Here is a 20606-nt window from a genome sequence, read left to right as displayed (position 1 = left end):
CAAGATAAAAATGTCTCAACTTTTGTTGACCAACTTCAGCTATTTAGTATTTACAACATAAACAAGGCACAATTAATCTCGCTCACACACCCAACATCCAATTAGCATGTTTTATAAGAAAATGAGAATACAGGATGAATGACACCATTTGCAGTACAGGACAGTATAAATACAGATTGTGTGTGAGAGAAAAATGAATAAAGCACAGAGGCACTTTGTCAGCCTTCCTCACAGCTCTGAGGCATTTGTGTTCATATCACTTTTTTGACACTGCACATTGACAGGAGAAAAAATACACTATACTGATCGGCCTTTTCGGTTCTATGTACCCTCACATAGACCCAAACAGGCTGATCAGGCAGTTTTTCTTTCTTTCTTTTTTTTTTTTACAGCATTTGTACACATTGCATATCCAGCATGACATCTTCCTAAAGGGTGTTGTTTTTTCTCAATCTTTTCCCCCCCATAACTTGTACATTTTTAACAGTTCCACAACATTCGTGGTATGTTATTCATGTATATTCATGGTTGGTGTTACCACTAAGGGGGAAAAAAATCAAAATGTTCAAATATCACCCTCATCACCCATCATTGTATATCAAGAGCATAAGGGGGGGGGGGGGGGGGGGTTCTCCTGTATGAGACTGAATAATCCATATCCCAAAGTAATTTAAATACTAAACATGTATGAAAAAGAAACACCACAATGACTCAATTCGTTCATACTCATATCCATGTTTAAATTGTCAGGCATAGGTGTAGACATAACCCTCTCAACACGTAAGCATCCTATTCAACCACTGACCCTGGGTCAAATTTGAAACCGAGATCCTGAAACCTCCACATCAGGGCCACATTTGACCCAGAGACAGCCGCAGGCTGGGACACGAGAACTACAAGACCATGTAGCAATCTTGCTCAAAATGCAGTGCAGCAGACAAGATCATAACTCGTCATGTGATATGGTTGGTGTAGGAAAGCCAAGCAACCAAATGACAAACTCCAAGCTGCACAGGAACAGGAAAACATACACACACACACACGAAAACAAACACAAACACACACACACACACACACACACACCACTTTTGACTGTCAAAGATTGGACAGTTAGTAGGAGTGCTCAAAAACACAGGTGTCAGTCAGTAGGAAGCTGACTTCTGCCTTACTACTCCATGTGATTCCTTAAGACCAATTCATTCAGGCAAATGACACTCTGAACTACTGACTTAGATGACCAAGCCCAACATTTAAGGTAAACAGACTGACTCTTTTCTAACTACATTCTCTGGTACAGTGAAGTGCTGTTATAATCAGAAATAACCGTGTAAGTAAATGATGGCACAATGTTTTTTTACCCATATGAATACCTAACTGTTTACTGTGTAAGAGGCTGAAGATGATCAGTGCTGAAAAAAAAAAAATGGTGCTTATACTACCATAATAAATCCCAGTGAAGTGACTTTTATTAAAAAAAAAATACATATATGCTTTTGATGTTGTAAGCTCACTAAATTAATATATTTTGTCTTTAACTTTGAGGTTACTGTAGAACATCAGCTGAATCGTCATTGGGTCAAGCGTACACCTTTGGAAACACTGTCATGTTAAAAGCAACTGGAGGAAAAACAAAACCCTATCTAGAAATCCCTTCTAACTAAAGATCACCATGATGGCAACAGCACCATTGCCAACTCTATTCTGAGAACAAAAGCTCACAGCACTGGAGTTAAAAAAAAAAAAAAAAATGCATAAAAAAAGGGAAAACAGAAGTAATGAATCACTGCTACACAACAGAAAAAAAACCTGCAATGTTGGTACAGTTGTTTTCTTTCTCTCTCTTGTTAGGAGACAAACCGGTAAGAAATAAATATCATATTTATAGGAGTTTTAACACTGGAGTCATTGGTGGTGGTAGGGCCCACCCATCCACCCCCAATCACCATTTCTGGGTAGAGAGAGGGATTGTGGGTAGGAGCAGGTGTCGTGTGGGTGTTCAGACGCCCAGCTTGTTGGCAATGGTCATTACCACTTTGAGGATGGGCATGAATGCGGAGATCTCGCTAAAGTTGCTGCTGCTGACGATCTGCGTGTGCACCTCCAGGCCGTGCTGGTAGTTCCGGGCTGTCACGCTGCGGCTGATCTCGTGCAGGCCGCCGAGGATGCTGGGAGACAGCTGAGGAGGAGGAAAAGGGTGAGGTAAGGTGACGAAGGGTGGTGTGGTAGTGATGAAAGATATTTATAGTGCCCACAAATTCACTGGTGACTTGAAGATTAATGAAATCGGTGAGGACTTACAGCCTGGTCCCTCAGCTTGTCGTAGAGGTGGCCTAGCCTCTTTGCCGCATCATCAAGTTTTCTCTTCGTTTGCTGCAGGAAACAAAAAGTTGGAATGTTGGAATGTTGAAACAGAATGTTCTACATAAGGTCTGTGATAGAATCACTGACATTTCAAACTACCCATGCTGGCGTGATCTGTATCTGTGTCTGTGTGTGTGTGTGTGTGAGTGATGGTAGTGCAGTACAGTATGAACACGTGAATGGGTCATTTTGCACGAGAGACACTCACCATGTGCAAGTACACTCATGTGCAAGTCAGTGTGTGCTTCAACCTCTAGCTTGACTGGCATGATCTCTGTGTGTGTGTGTGTGTGTGTGTGTGTGTGTGTGTGTGTGTGTGTGTGTCATCGCAGTATGAACACGTGAGCAGGTCCTGTGCATGTGTAAGTCCGTGCGTGTTTCACACCCAGCCCGACATGACATGGTGTGTGTACATGTGTTTAAGCATTCACACATCTCTATGCAGTGTGAATAACAGAGTGTACCAATGTGACAACATATGCGCTATGTGTGACTTAGTGCCAGTTACTGGTAAGAAGGAGAGTCTGTCTGTGTGTGTTTGTTTGTGTATGTGTGTGTGTGTTTCTGTGTGAAAGTGTGTGCGTTTGTATGCGTGTGTGTGTGTGTGTGTGTGTGTGTGTGTGTGTGTGTGTGTGTGTAGGTGTATGTAAGAGTGTCTATATGTGTGTAAGTGCATGTGGGTGTGTGTGAGAGAGAACGTGAAAGTGTGTGTGTGTGCGCACAGAGGGCATCATTACCGGGTCTCCTGCAGCCAGCTGGCATCTCTGTACCAGGCTGTCGAAGGTGTTCTTGAGGATCATGTGCTCAGCGGGGATCTCTTTCTGCTCCACACGCTCAGAGGGGAGCTGCTGCAAGAGCTGAGAACACACACACACACACAGTCATGCAGGAAACGAACACAGATAACCCTCACACACCCACACACACACACACCATGCAGTGCACAAACACAGATAACACACACACACACAGTTTTTCATCCATCTCTACGTCAGATCAGCTCTACGGTGAAACGGCGCCTTGTTCTGCTTTGGTGGAAACTAACTTGACAGGTTTAGCAATACCGACACAGTCAAACATCGTCTTTGTAGAAATTTAAACAAGGTCATGTGTGGTTCAGCAGGCACCTCTGACCTGACAGCTTTCAATGTGCACATGCAAATAAATCCCTGTCCTTGCGACAAGACCGGAGAAATGTAATGGCAGGTAAATGCTCTGGTGAACTGTGAACTGAATTACATTTAATAAAATTCCCTCCCTGTATTGTGGAGTTGTTGGAGTTCAAATTGTCCCTGTATCGTGACAATTTGAACTCCAACAAAAGTCTGACAAAATTCTCATCGGACAAAGGATTAATCTTGAGTCACAAAAAAACGCAACAGTTTACTGTAACGTGAAGAAATGAAATTCAGAGGCAGGAGGGCAGATGGGGTCCTCGCTCCCTACACGCGGGCGCGGTCGAGCAAATAACAACATCACTGGCTGACAATCAGTTGACCTGTGACCCGATTCCTGCCGTTGCGAGTCTGTGCTTTTGCTTTGGATAAAAGTGTCTGCAGAATATCAGTCGGTGAGTCCTTACCTGCACGGTGGGCTCTTGCGGAGCCCCTGGAGGGACCTGCATGTGGTCCTGGGTCAGGGGGGCCTCCACTGGGTAGCCCATGACGGGAGCCGTGATGGGAGCCGGGGGAGTGTAGTTTTCAGGAACCTGCAAAAATCAGTCACTTCTTGAGTGCTTTTCAGTTCAGAATTATTGCTTCGAGTCGATGGTTTAGAATCGCTACCCGACAAGTAAATTACAGTAAACGGCAACACAGAGCTTTGACAACTGCGTGGCAGTGAAGTTCTGTAATCAACCAAGGATTCAACAGTGGTCTACTAAACAACCAAATGTAACTTTTCTGGTACCTTCTTCTTCCTGGGACCACCCCTCACCGCTGGAGGGTCGTTCCAGCCCTCTTGTGCTGGAGGCGTCAAAAAAGCGTAGAAAAAAAACATTAGACACCATTGTACAGTATTATTTGTCTGTGCACCCCCCCCCCCCCCCCCGAAGATTTCAGCTATCTGAATCCCTCATCTAAGCCTCTTCTTTCTGGCACATAGAGTTAACAACTTAACTTTGGCTTTCTGGTGATGCAGCACAACACAGGAAAAAAAACTCAGGCCACTGTGACGTGATGCCATGTCAGAGAGCAGAGCCAAAAAAAACACGCCAGGCATCACTAACATGCTTCACAAGCACGCTCACACCACTCACTGGCCAAGCAATGCTGCAAAGGATTAGCCTCAAGCTTCTGCTCATATTTGTTTATTTGTTTGTTTGTTTGCTTGCTTGCTTTTGTTGTGCCCAGTTTACTTGTGGGAATGCTCTGTCTCTCACACACACACACACACTGCAATACACCCTAAAGCTTAGTCCACACTGCCTCCTGCCTGACTGTCAGTCTGTCACCTTCATCCTCACACTGGGGACTCAGCCACGGAAAATAACCTGAAAGTCAGAGAGCGGGCAACAGCTTCAAAAGTCCTGTAGTCAGCACTGCAGTGGCAGAAGATGAACCAACACCAACAGATAACACCATAGTAACGTTAAAGGTGCCCCTTTACCCTGAGTGTCTCATGACAAATTAATGTTGTAAATAGTCTGTAAATACTGGCCTCTTTCATTTTATAAATAGGTTTTCTGTTTTCTGGAAGTTACTGAAGTAATTTCTACAAAGACTTAAGAAGTGTTTTTACAAAGGGAGACCTTTAACCTTACCGTCCTACACTGCTATCTAGATTACAACACTTTGAAAATTGGCAGCAACAAATATTAAATACTTTAAATCATGAAGTGCGTTTGGTTGAAATACTAAAGGGCCCTGTGAAGTCATTACCTGTCGGAGGGGGTGCAACCGTTGGAGCACTAACCGGCCTGGACGCAGGCGCCCCAGGTCCACCCTGAGGGTAGCCCGACCCCACTGGGGGGTAGGAGCCACCGGGCATCGGGGGAGGTCCCGCACCTTGGCTTTGTGGGCCTCCTGGGAACATAGGCATGGGCGCCCCTGGTAGGACGTTGGGTGGCATGGTGGGGGGCGTGGAGGGGACCGACGATGAGGTGGGGATGAAGCCGGCGGGTGGCGGCGGCCCCATGGGATTGGCCATCATGGGCACGCTGCCCGCGGAGGACGAAAGGGGCATCAGAGGGGCGGGCATGAAGGCTGGCGGGGCGCTCATGGGTACGTTCTGAGGATGGAATGGCTGAGAAGGAGGGAACCCTGAAATACAATATGAGGAATGGGGAAGGAATATGACAAGAGAGAGAGGGTTAAAAGAAAGTAGAGCAAAAACAAAAGTACAAAGGAGGATCAATCAATATGTTTTTTTTTTACTAAATAACAAATCAGACTACTAGTTCTACTGTCTCAGGGGTATCTGGTGTGTACCTGGTGCAGGGTTTACTTGTTGAGGGTACATGGGCCTGGGGCCAGGACGGGCCATGCCCGGGGGGCCCATGTGAGAGGTGGGTGGTTGGGCCATTGGGTCCGGAGCCTGTGGGGTTAAGGTGTGGGGCATTGGGGGCATACCAGCGTCTGGCATCCGTGAGGGCATGGAGGGCTGGAATGGCACCTTCTGTGGCTAACACGGGAGAGGGACCACAACAAACCTCATGAAACCCCAAAACACTTTTAAGTTAATGATATTAATGCTACTAGAGACTCAAGATGACTTTATTTGTCCATTCTGAAATATGTCTTGGTAAGGCTACTACCAGTACTTAATAAAAATACAATAATAAACATTAAATACATATTAGTTAATTTTTTTTTTTTTAAAGTCTGGATAGCAAGTGGGTCTTGCTGTGGCTGTGTTACCTGCTTGTGTGCATTTTGGGCCGGGGCAGGAGCAGGCGCAGCAGGACCTTGTCTGGCGCCCCCTGCTGAGGGTTTGGGGTAAGAGGAAGGCGCCGGCTGACTCGGTGCACCCATCCCCTGGGCGTGGAACAGCCTGTCCCGTAGCATCTGGATTATAGCCTTGGTGGAGGTCAGTTTGTTTGGGAATAAAAGGGAAATAAATGTGTTTGTCTGGGAATCTGCTCAGAAATGTTCCCTTGTCAAGACAATACAAAACCAAAAGGGTAAACAAAATTGTTTTGTAGCATAATAATGCAAACTACTGGTGTGGATAGGAGTTGAGATATGGTTTCATACCAGTTCAGGAAACCTTGCCATGCAATGATTGCCATGTATATCACACCAGACCCTCTGACACATATATCTGTGGATCTGGCCTCGCAGCTGCAGGTTGGGACGAGGCCCAAGGTTCTCACCTGGTTGGAGCTGTCAGGCAGGTAACTCATGGCAGTGGCCAGGCTGCCCTGCGAGGCCAGCAGGCTGGCGTAGTGAGTCAGCTTCTCGGCCAGGACGGGGCTCTGCACGGCCACCTCGCCGTTACGCAGGCGCTCGATCGACTTGCGCAGGATCATCACTTTCTCCACCAGGTCCTGGGACACAAAGAGCGAGAGGGAGAGAGTGTGTGTGAGAGAGAGAGAAAGAAAGAAAGAACCAGTGTTACAAGCATGTGAAAAACAAACAAACAAACAAACAAAGTAATCAACACAATACTGCAGCTCAATTGGTTGAGTATGGGGTCAACACCAACAAGGTCACAATTTCAGTATCCAGAGAGAGCACATACAGTACTGATTAAAATGTGTATCTATTAAGTTAGTCCCTTTGGGATGCAAACCAGTGCCATCAAAATGGATGATACCAAATTGGACGGGATGGAATGCAAATAAACACTCATCAGTGTGGACACGGAGTGACTGGACATTCAGACCAACACTGAGCTATTCCGTTTCCCATGAAAACGCGTCGTGCAAAGCTTTGCATGCTCACAAAAAATGCCTCACATGCCTGTCAATGTTTTGCATACTTGCAAACTGCCTTTAACTCAAGACAGTGTACAGTCATAATGCTGGTGCTTAATCAGTATCTGATGTAAATAACTGTCTTGCGCTGTCCTACATTAGCCGGTCTTTTAAGAGCTTATGAAGGCAGGTGGATATTTCACATGTGTTATTATGTCTAAAACCCTCAGACAGAGGACCAAAAGCGACAGAATAATTACTGCTTTTAAAAGGATGTGCTCTGCTGCTTTTATCTTTTTTACTTGTAGAAGTGGGCTTTCTATTGGTACTGGCCTGTGAAAGGACTGCACTCCTGTTGCCATTTCTCTCAGATATGCGAGAAAGAAAAGGTCCCTACCTTCTGTGCCGCATGTACCTTATTCAGCCCATTAAGTGGACAATTGCTTGTGTGTCTAGTCTACATAATTAGAATTTGCCACAGGGACACACCACTCCAAATTGCTTAGGACATGCTTCTGTTTTATCCTAACACCTGGAAGGCTACATTCTCCTTCCTACTGTGGAAGAGCCTGTGTTCTTTTTCTGCTTATGAAGTGCATGAGAGAGCAACTCCATGGTGCGATCATATATTTTATATATATTTCTTGACAAAAGGACTAACCATGGCAACGCACAAATCACTACTTTCAAAAAATGTTCTCCTGCACAACTAGCACGCATTTACTTCTGTTGCCCTTTGTTGATAGCCTAGAAATCTAGAATTACATTTGCTGCCAGGGCTAGTCTAGCAACTCTCCGTTGGCTTGTGAGCTCCAGAAATCGAAACTTAATCAGGCCAATGAAATCGTGTATAGAGTCGTTAGGTGGGCTTAACATAATGATTGATGGCAGAGTTGCAACAGTTTGGCTTGAATTCCCTGCTACTTGAAAACAAATAAGATGGATGTTGCTGCTGGCAAACAGTGTGACACGAGTTAAGCTTTTATTAAGTTGGCAAACGTTTGAACTAGCCAACTAGCTCTGCTGGTTGGAAACGCATGGGAGAGAGGGGAAAAAAAGTCGGCAACACCAGTATATGCTCCCAAGTTATAGTTTAATTACCGTGACGTTTCGGGCCCACTCAAGCCCTTCATCAGACGTCTGATGAAGGGCTTGAGTGGGCCCGAAACGTCACGGTAATTAAACTATAACTTGGGAGCATATACTGGTGTTGCCGACTTTTTTTCCCCTCTCTCTCATCGTAAGTGTTTTGTCCAGCACCCAGGATTAGATCGGGATGTGCGTGCGTTTTTTCCTCTTTATACTGGAAACGCATGGGACTCATAGCGCTGCCGCTGTCCTATTGTGTGCAGAGGGAATTTGAAAGACAACTGATTATCCCACCCCTCGGACTGAGCACTGCGAACGGTGAGTGCCCAGACCCTACATTTTAATAACCTTTTATCAGTGTTTACATAGATGGACAGCGAGGGTCATTCAAAATAAAGTATTGCGAAATGTAGTCAGTCAACTAAAGTGTTCCGGTGATGACAGTTTGCGTTGAAGTAGGCCTGTCAGTATCCAGCCAAGGGCAGCTGACCTTGTACATTTTATGTACCAAAGTAGATTTTGATTCGCATTTCACAAGCGGCGGGTGGTAATTTTAGACCCCAGTTGAGCTGGGAACATTATTGTGTCCGAAGGTACGCAAGGCAAGGCGATCGAGGAACGGCTCCTACCTCCAGTGCCAGAGGGGAGGACGAGTCCCTCTGCTGGGCCCAGCACTCCACCAGCTTCTCGATGTTACCCGAGCAGATGTAGCACAGGCACGCCTGCAGCCGGTTCTTCTCTGAGGCTCCGTTCTCCAGGCGAGCGCCCAGCGTGTCTGGCGCAAGAAAACAGAGATAGATCAATAGGTAGTTTTTAAATGTTCCCCAGGGGGATAACTGTTGTCACACATCAGTCACATATTAGTGCTGTAAAGAGTCTAGAACAGAGTTACACTTACAGCAAATGCTTTCACGACTTGCAGAGTTATGTGGCCGTCTTACTTTAAAGATTACTGGAGGTTTTTCATTGGATATTCTTAATTGCCACAACTCTATTTTCTTGTACAATATATTGAGGTCAGGTTGTGCTCCCTTCAATCTATAGCACTTTGAGTATCTACATTAAACACTACATTGTACACAAATGCAATGTAATGTAGTTGTTATCATCATCATCATAGTCATCCTGATCTTCACCATTATGATCATCATGTCATATCTGATCCCCAGGTTTGGGAGATGGACCCCGGTATCTTACCACAGAGCGGGGCGAACTCCTCTGGGTGGGCGTAGGTCAGGAGGGCAGCCAGGGCCTCCTTCCAGTTGTCCAGCTCACAGCTCTGCACGATGTCCCGCCAGTTTTGCGTCACCACTGACGAGATCAGCTAGAAAAGGGGGAAGACAGTTACATTCATCACATCAGCTGCCGTGACATTAAAGTGTTTACTGATCAGACAGCCATGCAGGCAGAGAGAAGAAAATGAATAATTTCAAATATACACGGTAGAGATGTTAAAGTGCAATTCCTGAGCGATTTCAACCAAGGGTCTATTTCACCATGACAACGAGTAGAACACATTAGCAGCCTGTCCTAAGCACTTCCACTGTTAGCCTTTAAATTAGTCTGGAGGCACTGAAGCCGGTCAAACTTGGTACTCCTTCGGTCTATGTAGTCTAAGCTCTCGAGGGAGTGTTCGACTCGTTGTCATGGTGAAATAGACCCTTTGTTGAAATCGCTCCTGAATTACAAATTTAAATTCCTAGTGCTACAGGTAGGAGATTTCACACAGCGGGCAAATCAACAACCAAGCTAATTTACAATCAAGAAAAAGTCACTAACAAAGCTACCTTGGTGGGCAAAAAAATAACTAACCAACAGAATAGCACAAATACCACACTTTTACTATGGAGTCTGCACCGAGCAAGTCATGTACTCAACTGCCTGATGGCCTACCTTCTCAGGCTAAAAATAAATAAATACATGTTAAAAATGTCCTTTTTTTATATTGACTAGGGAACAGCTATTTGGGAATTTTTACCCCATTTAACTGTTCCTGGTGATCTTCTTTTAATCACATTAGGCAAATCCACATAGCCAATTACTTGCAGCCCTGTAATGAAATAAGCTAAAGCTATCACTAAATTAAAACGGCTAAATCCAGTCGTGGGTCGTACCATGGACACGCTGTTCTTCTGGCGGTCCAGGTATCTCTGCTGCGTCTTCTTCAGGAGCTCCTCTCCGCCGCTGATGGACAACAGGATGGCTTCGGCATAGCGGCCGTCACTCAGGCACAGCTCAACCGCCCCCTCAAAGTTCCCCACCAGCAGGGCCTGGCTGATCAGGCCGTCCGTGTCTGGAACATGTACAAAAAAGGGAAGAGATGGGACATAAGGTTAATCCCACAGACATGCATACAGACAGAGATGCAGACAAACAGACACATACGAAAACAAGAAGGCATTCAGAGGTCATGCAGTTTCATTTGCGTTGTTTTTATTTCCAGTTCCTGTCCAATTTATGATTCAACTACATACTGTTTTCACAAAATGGTGACTGAGAACAATATTACCAGCAAATAAACTGAGACAATGGTTCAAAACAACTGTGTGACGTGCATACTTAGACCACAGTGCCAACTAAATGGAGCACTCTGTGTGTGCGTGTGCGTGTGTCTGTGTGTGTGTGTGTGTCAAATTCTTCAAAAATCACCTGCAGAGACTGGGATTTGGAAGCTGGGTTTCTCTTTGGGGATCTGACTGAAGAAATCAGCTGGGGAGACTGAACGTGGACTTCCGGCTGCAGGAGACGCACTAGCTCTCTGATATGAAATAAACACAAACACATTAGATTCACGTAATGGAAACTAAAAAAGAAAAGAAAACAAAAACTGCACAAAAGGGCCGCCCCCCCCCCCCCCCCCATTATGTTGAATGATATGGCATTATAAGAAATGCTCGTTTTTAAACTTTTAGAAAAAGATCAAAAAAATGTTAAGTCTCATTTTGTTTTACATTTGTAAAGTGTATTGAGACCGTGTTGCATGGTGATACTGCTCTATGAACAATACATTGATTGATAATGTAATAAATTGCAAAATTTGAGAGTGACCTCAGCAGATAGGGCCTGCATCTTCTCCGCCAGGTCATTAGCATCCACACCATGACCATTGGGCTGAAGGCTCTTCCCCAAACATGTGGAAATCTGGACACGGACACACACACACACACACACACACACACACATATTAGTTGGTAGAAGTTTACATTAAACACAGAGACTATGTATCTCACACATTGTTAGAATCACAAAAATTCCATAAAAGGCAAAGTACAAAAATGTCTGAGATTAGCCTAGAAATCTAGACACACCCTAGGAGCGGCAAATTAATTTGCTCAGCCTGTACGTCTAGTATCAAACCATAGGGATTTCTATTGGCTGACGCCGTGGACGTCATCCAATCACAGCGCTCTATTTTGTTAGAGTCTTAAGGCGGGCTTAACAGGATAACGACAGTCCTGCGACGGTGAACAACAAGGAAGGTGGCTATGGCGAACGAAGAGTGGTTGTTTGAATCGGCGTTGGCGTCAACTTTGGAGGAGTTGGACTTTTCTTTGAAAGTTGAGCAACACAATGCACTTATGTCATTCCTTTCGAAGAAGGATGTATTTGCCGTTTTGCCGACCGGATACGGATATGGTCGTAGCGCTAGCCTATTGCATGCCTAGGCAGTTTGAAAGACAATTCTCTGCCCGCCCCTTGGATTAAGCGAGGTGAATGGTTAGATTCCAGACTATACATTTCAATGATATAGGATGGCCCGCCAGGCTAGTCTGAGATACCTTTTTGTCCAATTCATCTTTGCTGAAACCTAACAGCTTCAGGAACTTCACACGAGCTTCATCTTCAAAGTTGACCTGAGGAAGGATTGCAAACATTTTGTCAGTATAAGACAACATTAACAACAATCTATTGTCCTCTTACAATGCCAAACAAACAAAATGTAATCTCAGAGTTAAAGCCACTGTGGCCACAAGACGTGGTCCCTATAATCTCTCAAATGGTGATCTTATCATGGCAACAAAGAAAAGGTCCTGACATTACCTCTTATACATCTTATAAGCACACATCTCCGATTCCCTCTACCTCTCCACCTCCCTCTAGACCTACGCCATCCTCCTTCCGCTCACCATAAGGAACTTCCAGACGTCTTGCTCGCAGTCGGACGGGGCGTTCTGGATCTTGGCCTGGCAGTAGCTGGAGAAAGAGCCGGACTGGAGAGCCGCCTGCAGCTCCCGCGACCGCTGGAGGAACTCCGTCTCCGTGGTGACCTGGCTCACAAACACCTGCCGCGGGGTGAGCGAGGGGGCAGGTTGCTGGGAGGGCTTGGGGCTCTCGAAGGTCACCAGCTTCCCCCCGAACTGGAGCAGAGAGAGAACAGGGCCTTGGTTCATTAACAGGAGCCCTTTTAGAACAACCTAGTACCTTTAGTAAAGAGGGCAGCATAGACTGCAAAAGAGTGACACCTTTCTTGGGTGTGGTGAGGAGGCATGTGTCACTCAACATAAACACATAGTTTTTAGTGCCTTACTGTTTTTATGAAAAAATATACTGACTTAATTGTATTATTATAAGGGATTTCATGTATCTAATTTCTTGAATTTCCCCTGGGGATCAATAAAGTATCTATCTATCTATCTATCTATCTATCTATCTATCTATCTATCTACAAGCATGCATGGAAAAATCTTTACAAAACATCTTATGACACAAAATGAGCCCCATATCTATGAAACATGACTCACCGCAAAGCGGGCCCCGACTGGGCGTCTGACCCACTTAGGGGGCTTCTTGAGGGGTGGGATGATGGTGGCCTGCTGGGTGGGCGACTGGGGCATCTGCAGGGGAGGAAGGACCTGGCCAGTCCCAAAGGGGTCCATGGCATCAAATGATGCTGATATCTGTGAAGAGTTCACACAGAGACGGGAATGGCAAAGCATGCAACACCACAAAAAGAGAGGTAAGAGGTAAATAAAGCGGTTTCGCTGTAGCTCAGTAGGCATGCAAGGGTGTTCAGCTACTGGGAAACTCACATGCTGATCAAATATCTACCTTGCATGCGCTACTCGGACAATGTCATCTTCGATTTCAATTCAATTCTATCATTATCTTAACAGCTTTTTTTTTTTTTTTTTTAATTGCATGATCGGATTAAAATAGTTAATAAATAATAACGTAAAGTGAGCCTTCTATTGCAACAGCTATCAGGGAGGAGTTCACACACAGATTGTAAGGGCCAAAGGGCAGGAAATTGCCCAACTTTAATTGCTGCTCAACAGGCATGCTGGGATGTTATAATATTGGGAGGCAAACACGATGACCCAATATCTACCCATCATGTCCACCTTAGATAATGTTACATTCAATCTTAAATCCAATCCAATCTATTTCATTGAAAATATTTCATCCATTTTATTTCATTAAAATCTTTACCACCACTTGATTTTATACAGACAGGCATGGTTCCCCCCACTTCAATGTAATGCACTTTGAGGGCTTTGAAAATCACAGTATCAGTGTTGTTGTTGTTGTTGTTGTGTTATGTAATTCAGACAGGCAGCGAACCCACACGTAGGGGCATGTTACCTTATCCACACTGCTATGCTGCACGGCCTCCAGGTTACCTCCCATCACAGAGTAGACGCAGATGTGCCCGTCAAACGAAGCAGCAGACAGCAGGGCTGGATTCCTGGGGCACCACTGGACATCAAAGCACCACTGGTTGGTAGTGGGCAACTCATAGATCACCTGGATGCACAAGGGGTGGGGGGGGGGCACATTAGAGGACACTCCTGACATTCCGTTGAGTGACTACATAAAGACAGACTACCTCAAACAGAATCACTGCTAACCTTTTACACCTTTGAGAGAAGCCAAGTACTTGATTTTTTTTTTAAAGCACCTGCAGATATATCTGATTACTGTAATAAAGTAGGACTAGATTTTTTTCTTAAAGAGCCTGCAGATATTTCTGATTACTATTATAAATTTGCTATATTCATTGCATAAAGCACATAAAGAGTACTGTACACCTAGAGGACTAAGTTGGTGCAAATGTACTCAAACTAAAGCAGACCTCTCCAGTGGCGGGGTTCCAGCAGAGGATCCTGTTGTCTTTGGCGCTGCTGAGAAGCAGCTCTGGGTCAGCTTGGCTCCACGATATGGAGAGAATTCCCCTGTACAGAAACCCCAGTCAGAAGATATAGGTCACCACAGACTGAGATTTACCTTTTTGTATTTCATATCAAACACCGTATTCTATTATTGCACTGGTAATATAAGAGAGGGTTAAAGTGGAGTGATCAAGATCTTTGCTATTATCTTTGCAGTTTGCACTGTCCACTTTTTGCACTGCTCCATGGCACACACTCTACCATGACATCTCACTGCATCACTTCCACTTATGTATACCGCAACACCATGGCAACTCCCTGCCTCGAATCTGAGATCTAATGGAACTCCGTTGTATTTCCATCCTTATAGTGTTGTGAATGTTTCTTGTTCTGTATGTCACAAGCTCCTGCATGTTTAGATATGTACATATGTACATATCTATCTCTCTATCTATCTATCTCTCTACCAATCTACCTATATCATGAATTCCTTTGACAAACAATTAGCCCGACAATTCTAGTCAGAATTTGAGTCTGATACTGCTCCATTGGGACGTGATTATGGGGCGCGTTTCAACCGATACAGTGGGGAAAATGCCTCTGCACTCAATTGGATAGAGCTGACCAATCAGAGCAACAAAATAGTTTATCGTGAGCTGTAGGAAGAGCACCCAAACCATCCTTCTTCTCCACAAATGCCTTAACACTGTTTTCTGGTCGTTTTTTTAAAGTTATTGTACTAGGTTTTCCCACATATACACTTGCCGGCGTTTTCAGAAATAATAGTTTTCAGTGACAAAACCTCAGTTTTCGTGTAAATGAAAGGCCAAACCACATGGAAATAATATGCATTTTTCCTATGTGTTAACAGGGTCTTAGAAGCCATCTGTCTAGATTCTAGCCACAGTGTTTTTGGTGCAAACAAAATCAACCTAAGCGTGCTCAAATGACGTGATAGACGAGGCATCTGTCCATCATCGTACAAAGCCCAATTTGATTGGTCCGAACAGCTCTGGTTCGGGCATAGTTGCTCCACAACGGAATAAGTCCAGACCGAACTTCCTGACCTCATATGTTGTGGGCGGGGCTCAGTTCGGCTAGCATCCAGGCTAACAAACCATAGTAGTGGCCAATAACATAATAGTAACCAAAATAATGAATACTTTCTGATTGTACACTGCCACATGATTTCGATGCATATAAAGGAGAAAAAGAGGATGTTCTTTTCAGATTCTTGAAATGCAACTGAAAAAGAAAATAGGTAAAACGCAATCTAAATTTGTTGGCCTCAATTGCATGGGTATCCCACCTTGTGTGATTCTCCAGGACTTTGAGAGGAGATGTGGCGAAGCGAAGGTCCCACATCTGAATGACGGGCAGCCGATCATCTTCTGAGGCCAGGACCAGCTGAGTGGCCACCTCCGGGTGCCACAGCATCCCAGAGCAATGCATCTTGGGTAATGATAAAATATACAGTTAGGACCATAATTATTCACATGTATACCAAATTTTGATGAAAATACAATCTATTTTTTGATCAAGAAAACACAGAAATAGTTCCTTTTTTAATACAATTTTTTCTAAATGTATCATATTTTATCTTGTATTTATGGCAAGGCAGAAGAAACCAATTGATCAAATACAAATTCACTATAAAATGTAACATTTGGCATGGGTATGAATAATTTCTGGCTTATCTGTGTCCACCAATACATAGGTGCAGCCCAGTATTGCAAGAAATATTTTCCACAGTGATCATTTCACTGTGTAAAGTGCATGGCAGAGCAAAGCTGCTCCAAGCTGACTGAGGATAGTTAATGCCTTCTAATTGGCAATTAATGCCCAATCAATGCTGCTAATTAATTTCCACTGTCTGCTACTTTGACATTAGCAGCTAAGACAGTCATATGAGCGCTTTGCTGTGGATTACGGTCACTGATATACAGACTAACCCTGTTGCTGTGGTCGCTTATCTTGATGATGGGCTCGTTCTTCCTCAGGTCCCAGACGACAGCTTTGCCACTGGGACTGGCCGACGCCAAGATGTGCTGAACCTGTCTGTTCCACGCCACCACGCTGACGTCTTCAGCCGGCTGAGCAGAGAAACGATGATGATTGACAGACAGTGAGTGTCAAATGTTAAACCATGACTTCTTCAGATCATGAATCTTTCCCACTCTCGCTCACACACACACACACACACACACACACACACACACACACACGCACATGCAAACGCGCACACACACACACAAAATGGTCAATAAATGGTGTCCATAGATGAGCAACATGTGATGCCTGATTTTAGGATGCACTTATATCATCGTCAAGAAATCCAACAATGCAACTTCTCTGTTGGGCTGTTTTCTGATTGTGATTGAAGGTATAATACTCATGCAATTTGAAACATGTGCTGATGGATCACCACAAACTTGGGGGCTTTCAAATTGCAAAAGCATATCCACAAGTTAGACGTAGGTTTCAATAAGGTAATCATCAATATTTAATGCATTTCTTCTGAGGAACATGCCTGATTGGTTTAGTGAAAGGAGAGTGGTCGGTGAGAAGTTAACTACTATTCCCATAAACCCACACAGCACAGGAGAACCGTGAACAGTTAATTAACATCAAATCCCACTTCAAACCATTCCTTCGAACATTTTTTCTCTTACCTCATTAATCTACAAAAAAACAGATCACAGAAACATAAATCCATATATCAAACTTTTGGAGAGTTTATCCATTCCAGATATTATATTTTTTTACACAATAAAAAAGGTCTGCTTGGTTTTCAACAGTGAGAGTAAATAAAAGGATAACAATAGCTAAAACACAGAACATGGAAGAAATAAATAGCTGATAGAATAGCTACCTGTGCTTTTGTTCCCGGTGTCATGGGATTGCTGAAATTGTTTAAGTCCCAGATGTATATTTCGGAATCATTTGCCCCAGATGCCAGTAGGTTACTCTACAGTAAAACATTGAACCATGTGATGAGAAAGAACATAGTGGCATCAAAACATTATAGCAGATATGACACTGGCACATGCTTATCTAGGGTTAGTTTCCCATACATGGATTAAGGCTAGTTCTAGACAAAAAGGTTGTTGTTTTTTCAATGGAAATCTCCATTGTTGCTCTCTCTTAGTCAAGGGCTAGTTTAATCAGAGACTTTGTAATGAGGAGACACAGCACTCAAAAAATACTCCGTAGAAATGCATGGGGTTAGTTTGTAACGCTAATCTGGCAGTTGTCTACACATATCCCGCCCCTTCAGCGGCAAAAAAAAACTGTGAAACGCAAAAGTCGCAAATGTGAATACATTGTGCCAATCATGCGGTGTGTTCTGGAACAAGGTTGGTGTCATGAAGCCTTGCGCACGCGCATTTCTGGCGAAATAGATGCACGATAAGTGCCCTAAAAGCGTTACAATATGGCAGCTGAGTGGAGGGACTTGCCTAAAAGGACTTTGGTTTAATCTATATATGGGAAATCAATCGTTGCGGTAAAATATCCCCCAAAGAAAAAAAATTTGTTTGTGTTTACTTGGTAAGGGTTGTAGTCCAGTGCTTTAACTGGACCTGTGTGTTTGGTGGCTTGGCCAACAATGGCCTCTTCTCCCGAGGCTAGAATGACTTCTGGGCTGTACACTGTGATGGTGCCATTTTCACTTCCTCCCACAAGCCTTCCTGCAGAGCCATCTGTTCCCAGGCCATAGTGCCCCCAGATCAGACTATGAAACCTGAGGAAAGGAGTCAGCTGCTTATTCCAATCCAAGTTTGATAAGGTGACCAAGGGATCTTCACCCAGGCAAAATGAATCACATCACAAAGTATCACACAAAGACGTAGGGATCTTCACCAAGGCAAGATGAATCACAGAACTCAGAAAAAAGTACAAATACCTTTTTAGTGTAACATGCTGCAAACTATTCTTTTGTCTTTAAGCTTTTTAGTTCTTCTATCTGACCTGAGATTACTGACCCAGGTACTTATGCTTTCCTATGGGAAGCATGCATCTGACTTGGGTATGCAGGTAAAATGATAAACCACGGCATATCAGAGCAATATGCCTACCACATCGTATCAAATTTTCCACTGACCTGTTAGAGGTGGCAAGGGTTCCTCTGAGTTTCATCTCTACAGATGGATCTGCAAAGTCCATCTCAAAAATCTCCAGGGCAGCGGTAGTGTTGAAGGAGGCATCCAGCTGCTGGGCAGAGGTGCCTGAGAGAACCAAAGTTATGGGATGAGGCTGGCATTCATATAAACACAACAGTGGCTAAGAATGAAACAAAAAAGAGCCAACAACCTATCAACAACAATCCTAGTATCCCTCTAGCATTCTCTACGAGTCAGTTCATGGTTCGTATTAACATTACATATCTCATTTTACAGGCATCTATTCAGTACACAAGTATTACCCAAGGCCAAGTAAGCAGGATGGTGAGCTGCAGGACTCCATGCCTGGTTAGCCGTCCTTAGAATCTCCTTCAGCCTCATCGTCCACTCTTGGCTGGTGCTTCGAACAGAATCCTTGGTTAAGATATGGGGCAAATGCGATCTCAGTTAGTTCAGCAGCTTAATTTATGAATAGCTGCTGAGTCTCCAACCCCAAAAGAGGAAAGATAAATCCAACTAACGTTTGGATGCTAATGTCACTGATTGAACTTATTATTCACTTAATCAATTTACTTCATTCACAACTAGTAAAATAAATACATGTCATAAGTTAAATTATGGTTATTGCAATAAATCATGGTTATTGCAAGTTACTCTCAATCACTGACAAGTCGCATACAGTAACTGATGATGATGTTGGGTTTCTCCGGTGACTTAGCCAGCTAACTCGGTAGAAGCTAGCTGCAAAGTTAAACTAACTTACACTGACATTGGCGATGTAAGTAGAATGAATAAAAGCAACAGGCTCCAGAGAGTGCTAAATACTGAACATATACAAACTGTCCACTCACTGTGTAGGAAACTCAACATTTATCTGCCATTATGCACCATATAGACTAGCTGCTAGAAACTGACGAACACTAGACGTTAACTAGCCAGCGTAAGAGGCTAACGTTAACGTAAAGCTGACATTCACTGCTTTAGTATCTCGATATCTTGCGACATCAATAGCTAGCATTATGTAGTGCTTTATTATGGGTTTAAAATCCACCAAAGCAGTGTTCATACTTCAGATTATATACTCAAAATATTTTTGATTGGACTGAATAGATAACATTACTTCACTGACCTAAAACAAGTGTATAAACACACGAATGACCAGCTGGTTAGCAGTTAGCGAGCTAGCAAGCGGTTAAGCTAAGAAGCCTTCCAGTCGTCATTCTAAATGGGGCGTCATCAGTTAGCAGGCTAGGTTAGCTAGCTAACCATGACATGTCCCCAGCTAACCCCAACTACTGAGAGTGAAATTGGCATGTAGCCTATTTTGCATCAACAAATTCACTTACTGTCCTAACATGCCGTTGCCGTGTTATATATACTCACTTATCGACAAATGTTCACAATTTGACAGGCAAAAAGTAACGCTGTACTTACAGTTCGATTGTTGATTATCAGTGTCGGTAGTTGAAAAGACACTCCTTACGTTATCTTTGGGATGTGTAGTCCACTACGGCAACCGACGTGGCAGGAAAGAGTAATGCCATAAGGGCTGCATCCGCAGCTATCGCAAGTAAGTGTCAAGCCCACGTAACACTGGTAATTCTGCTAAGGTTCATGAGAACAAGAGACTCTTATTATCTCGACATGGCTGTTAAACAACTGTGCCGCAGCTACAGTTACCGTTTGAGTTTCACCATAAATCTGCAATCCGTTTAGGGCATGGTACCCTAATTACAACTGTATGTGGACTCAATTTGGTACTTCATTCTGGTGGAAAGCCGGGAATATGTGTTGAATTATGTGAAGTTAGTAATAATCTCCTTTCTTATAGCCTTACTCTTCTTTGCACCAGCATCATAATAATGTATTATGTTAAAAACGGACTCAAAAGTATATACCACAGAAGTTACAGTACAGATTTGACCCATAGCCTTAATAATAAATGAATACATTGAATATATACTTTGCAATCTGCCACATTTAGACCAGTGGCCCCAATTATCTTGGGCAAAGTGTAAAGTCAGTCTGAGCAAAGTTCTTGTGCATGAACAGCATCATGTGGCATCAGAC

General features: G+C 43.8%; 1 protein-coding gene across 7 annotated transcripts; it reads right to left on the bottom strand.

The window, feature by feature from the left end:
• Positions 1-96: 96 nt before the first annotated feature.
• sec31b (SEC31 homolog B, COPII coat complex component) lies at positions 97-20154 on the bottom strand. Of its 7 annotated transcripts, none has more exons than XM_042082295.1 (28): positions 19971-20154; positions 18839-18950; positions 18518-18641; positions 17962-18157; positions 17288-17383; positions 17088-17096; positions 16368-16508; positions 15725-15867; positions 14379-14478; positions 13889-14050; positions 13048-13203; positions 12433-12663; positions 12085-12159; positions 11354-11446; positions 10955-11063; positions 10420-10598; positions 9503-9629; positions 8935-9080; positions 6674-6847; positions 6219-6389; positions 5790-5982; positions 5241-5621; positions 4814-4852; positions 4270-4325; positions 3944-4069; positions 3099-3218; positions 2299-2370; positions 97-2176 (listed from the first exon to the last, which is right to left on the bottom strand). In XM_042082295.1, exons 2-28 carry the CDS (start codon positions 18915-18917, stop codon positions 1997-1999), a joined length of 3678 nt encoding a protein of 1225 aa, XP_041938229.1. In that variant the 5' UTR covers positions 18918-18950; positions 19971-20154; the 3' UTR covers positions 97-1996. The 7 variants fall into 7 exon arrangements, with proteins under 7 accessions (XP_041938229.1, XP_041938234.1, XP_041938230.1 ...); XM_042082300.1 differs by having other exon boundaries at positions 6219-6377; positions 19971-20152; XM_042082296.1 differs by lacking the exon at positions 19971-20154 and adding an exon at positions 19666-19735.
• Positions 20155-20606: the final 452 nt, after the last annotated feature.

Source organism: Alosa sapidissima, chromosome 24, assembly GCF_018492685.1.
Source record: "Alosa sapidissima isolate fAloSap1 chromosome 24, fAloSap1.pri, whole genome shotgun sequence".
Lineage (NCBI taxonomy): Eukaryota > Metazoa > Chordata > Actinopteri > Clupeiformes > Clupeidae > Alosa > Alosa sapidissima.
The sequence above is the reverse complement of the archived record's forward strand: the minus strand, read 5'-3'. Positions and strand labels throughout refer to the sequence as shown.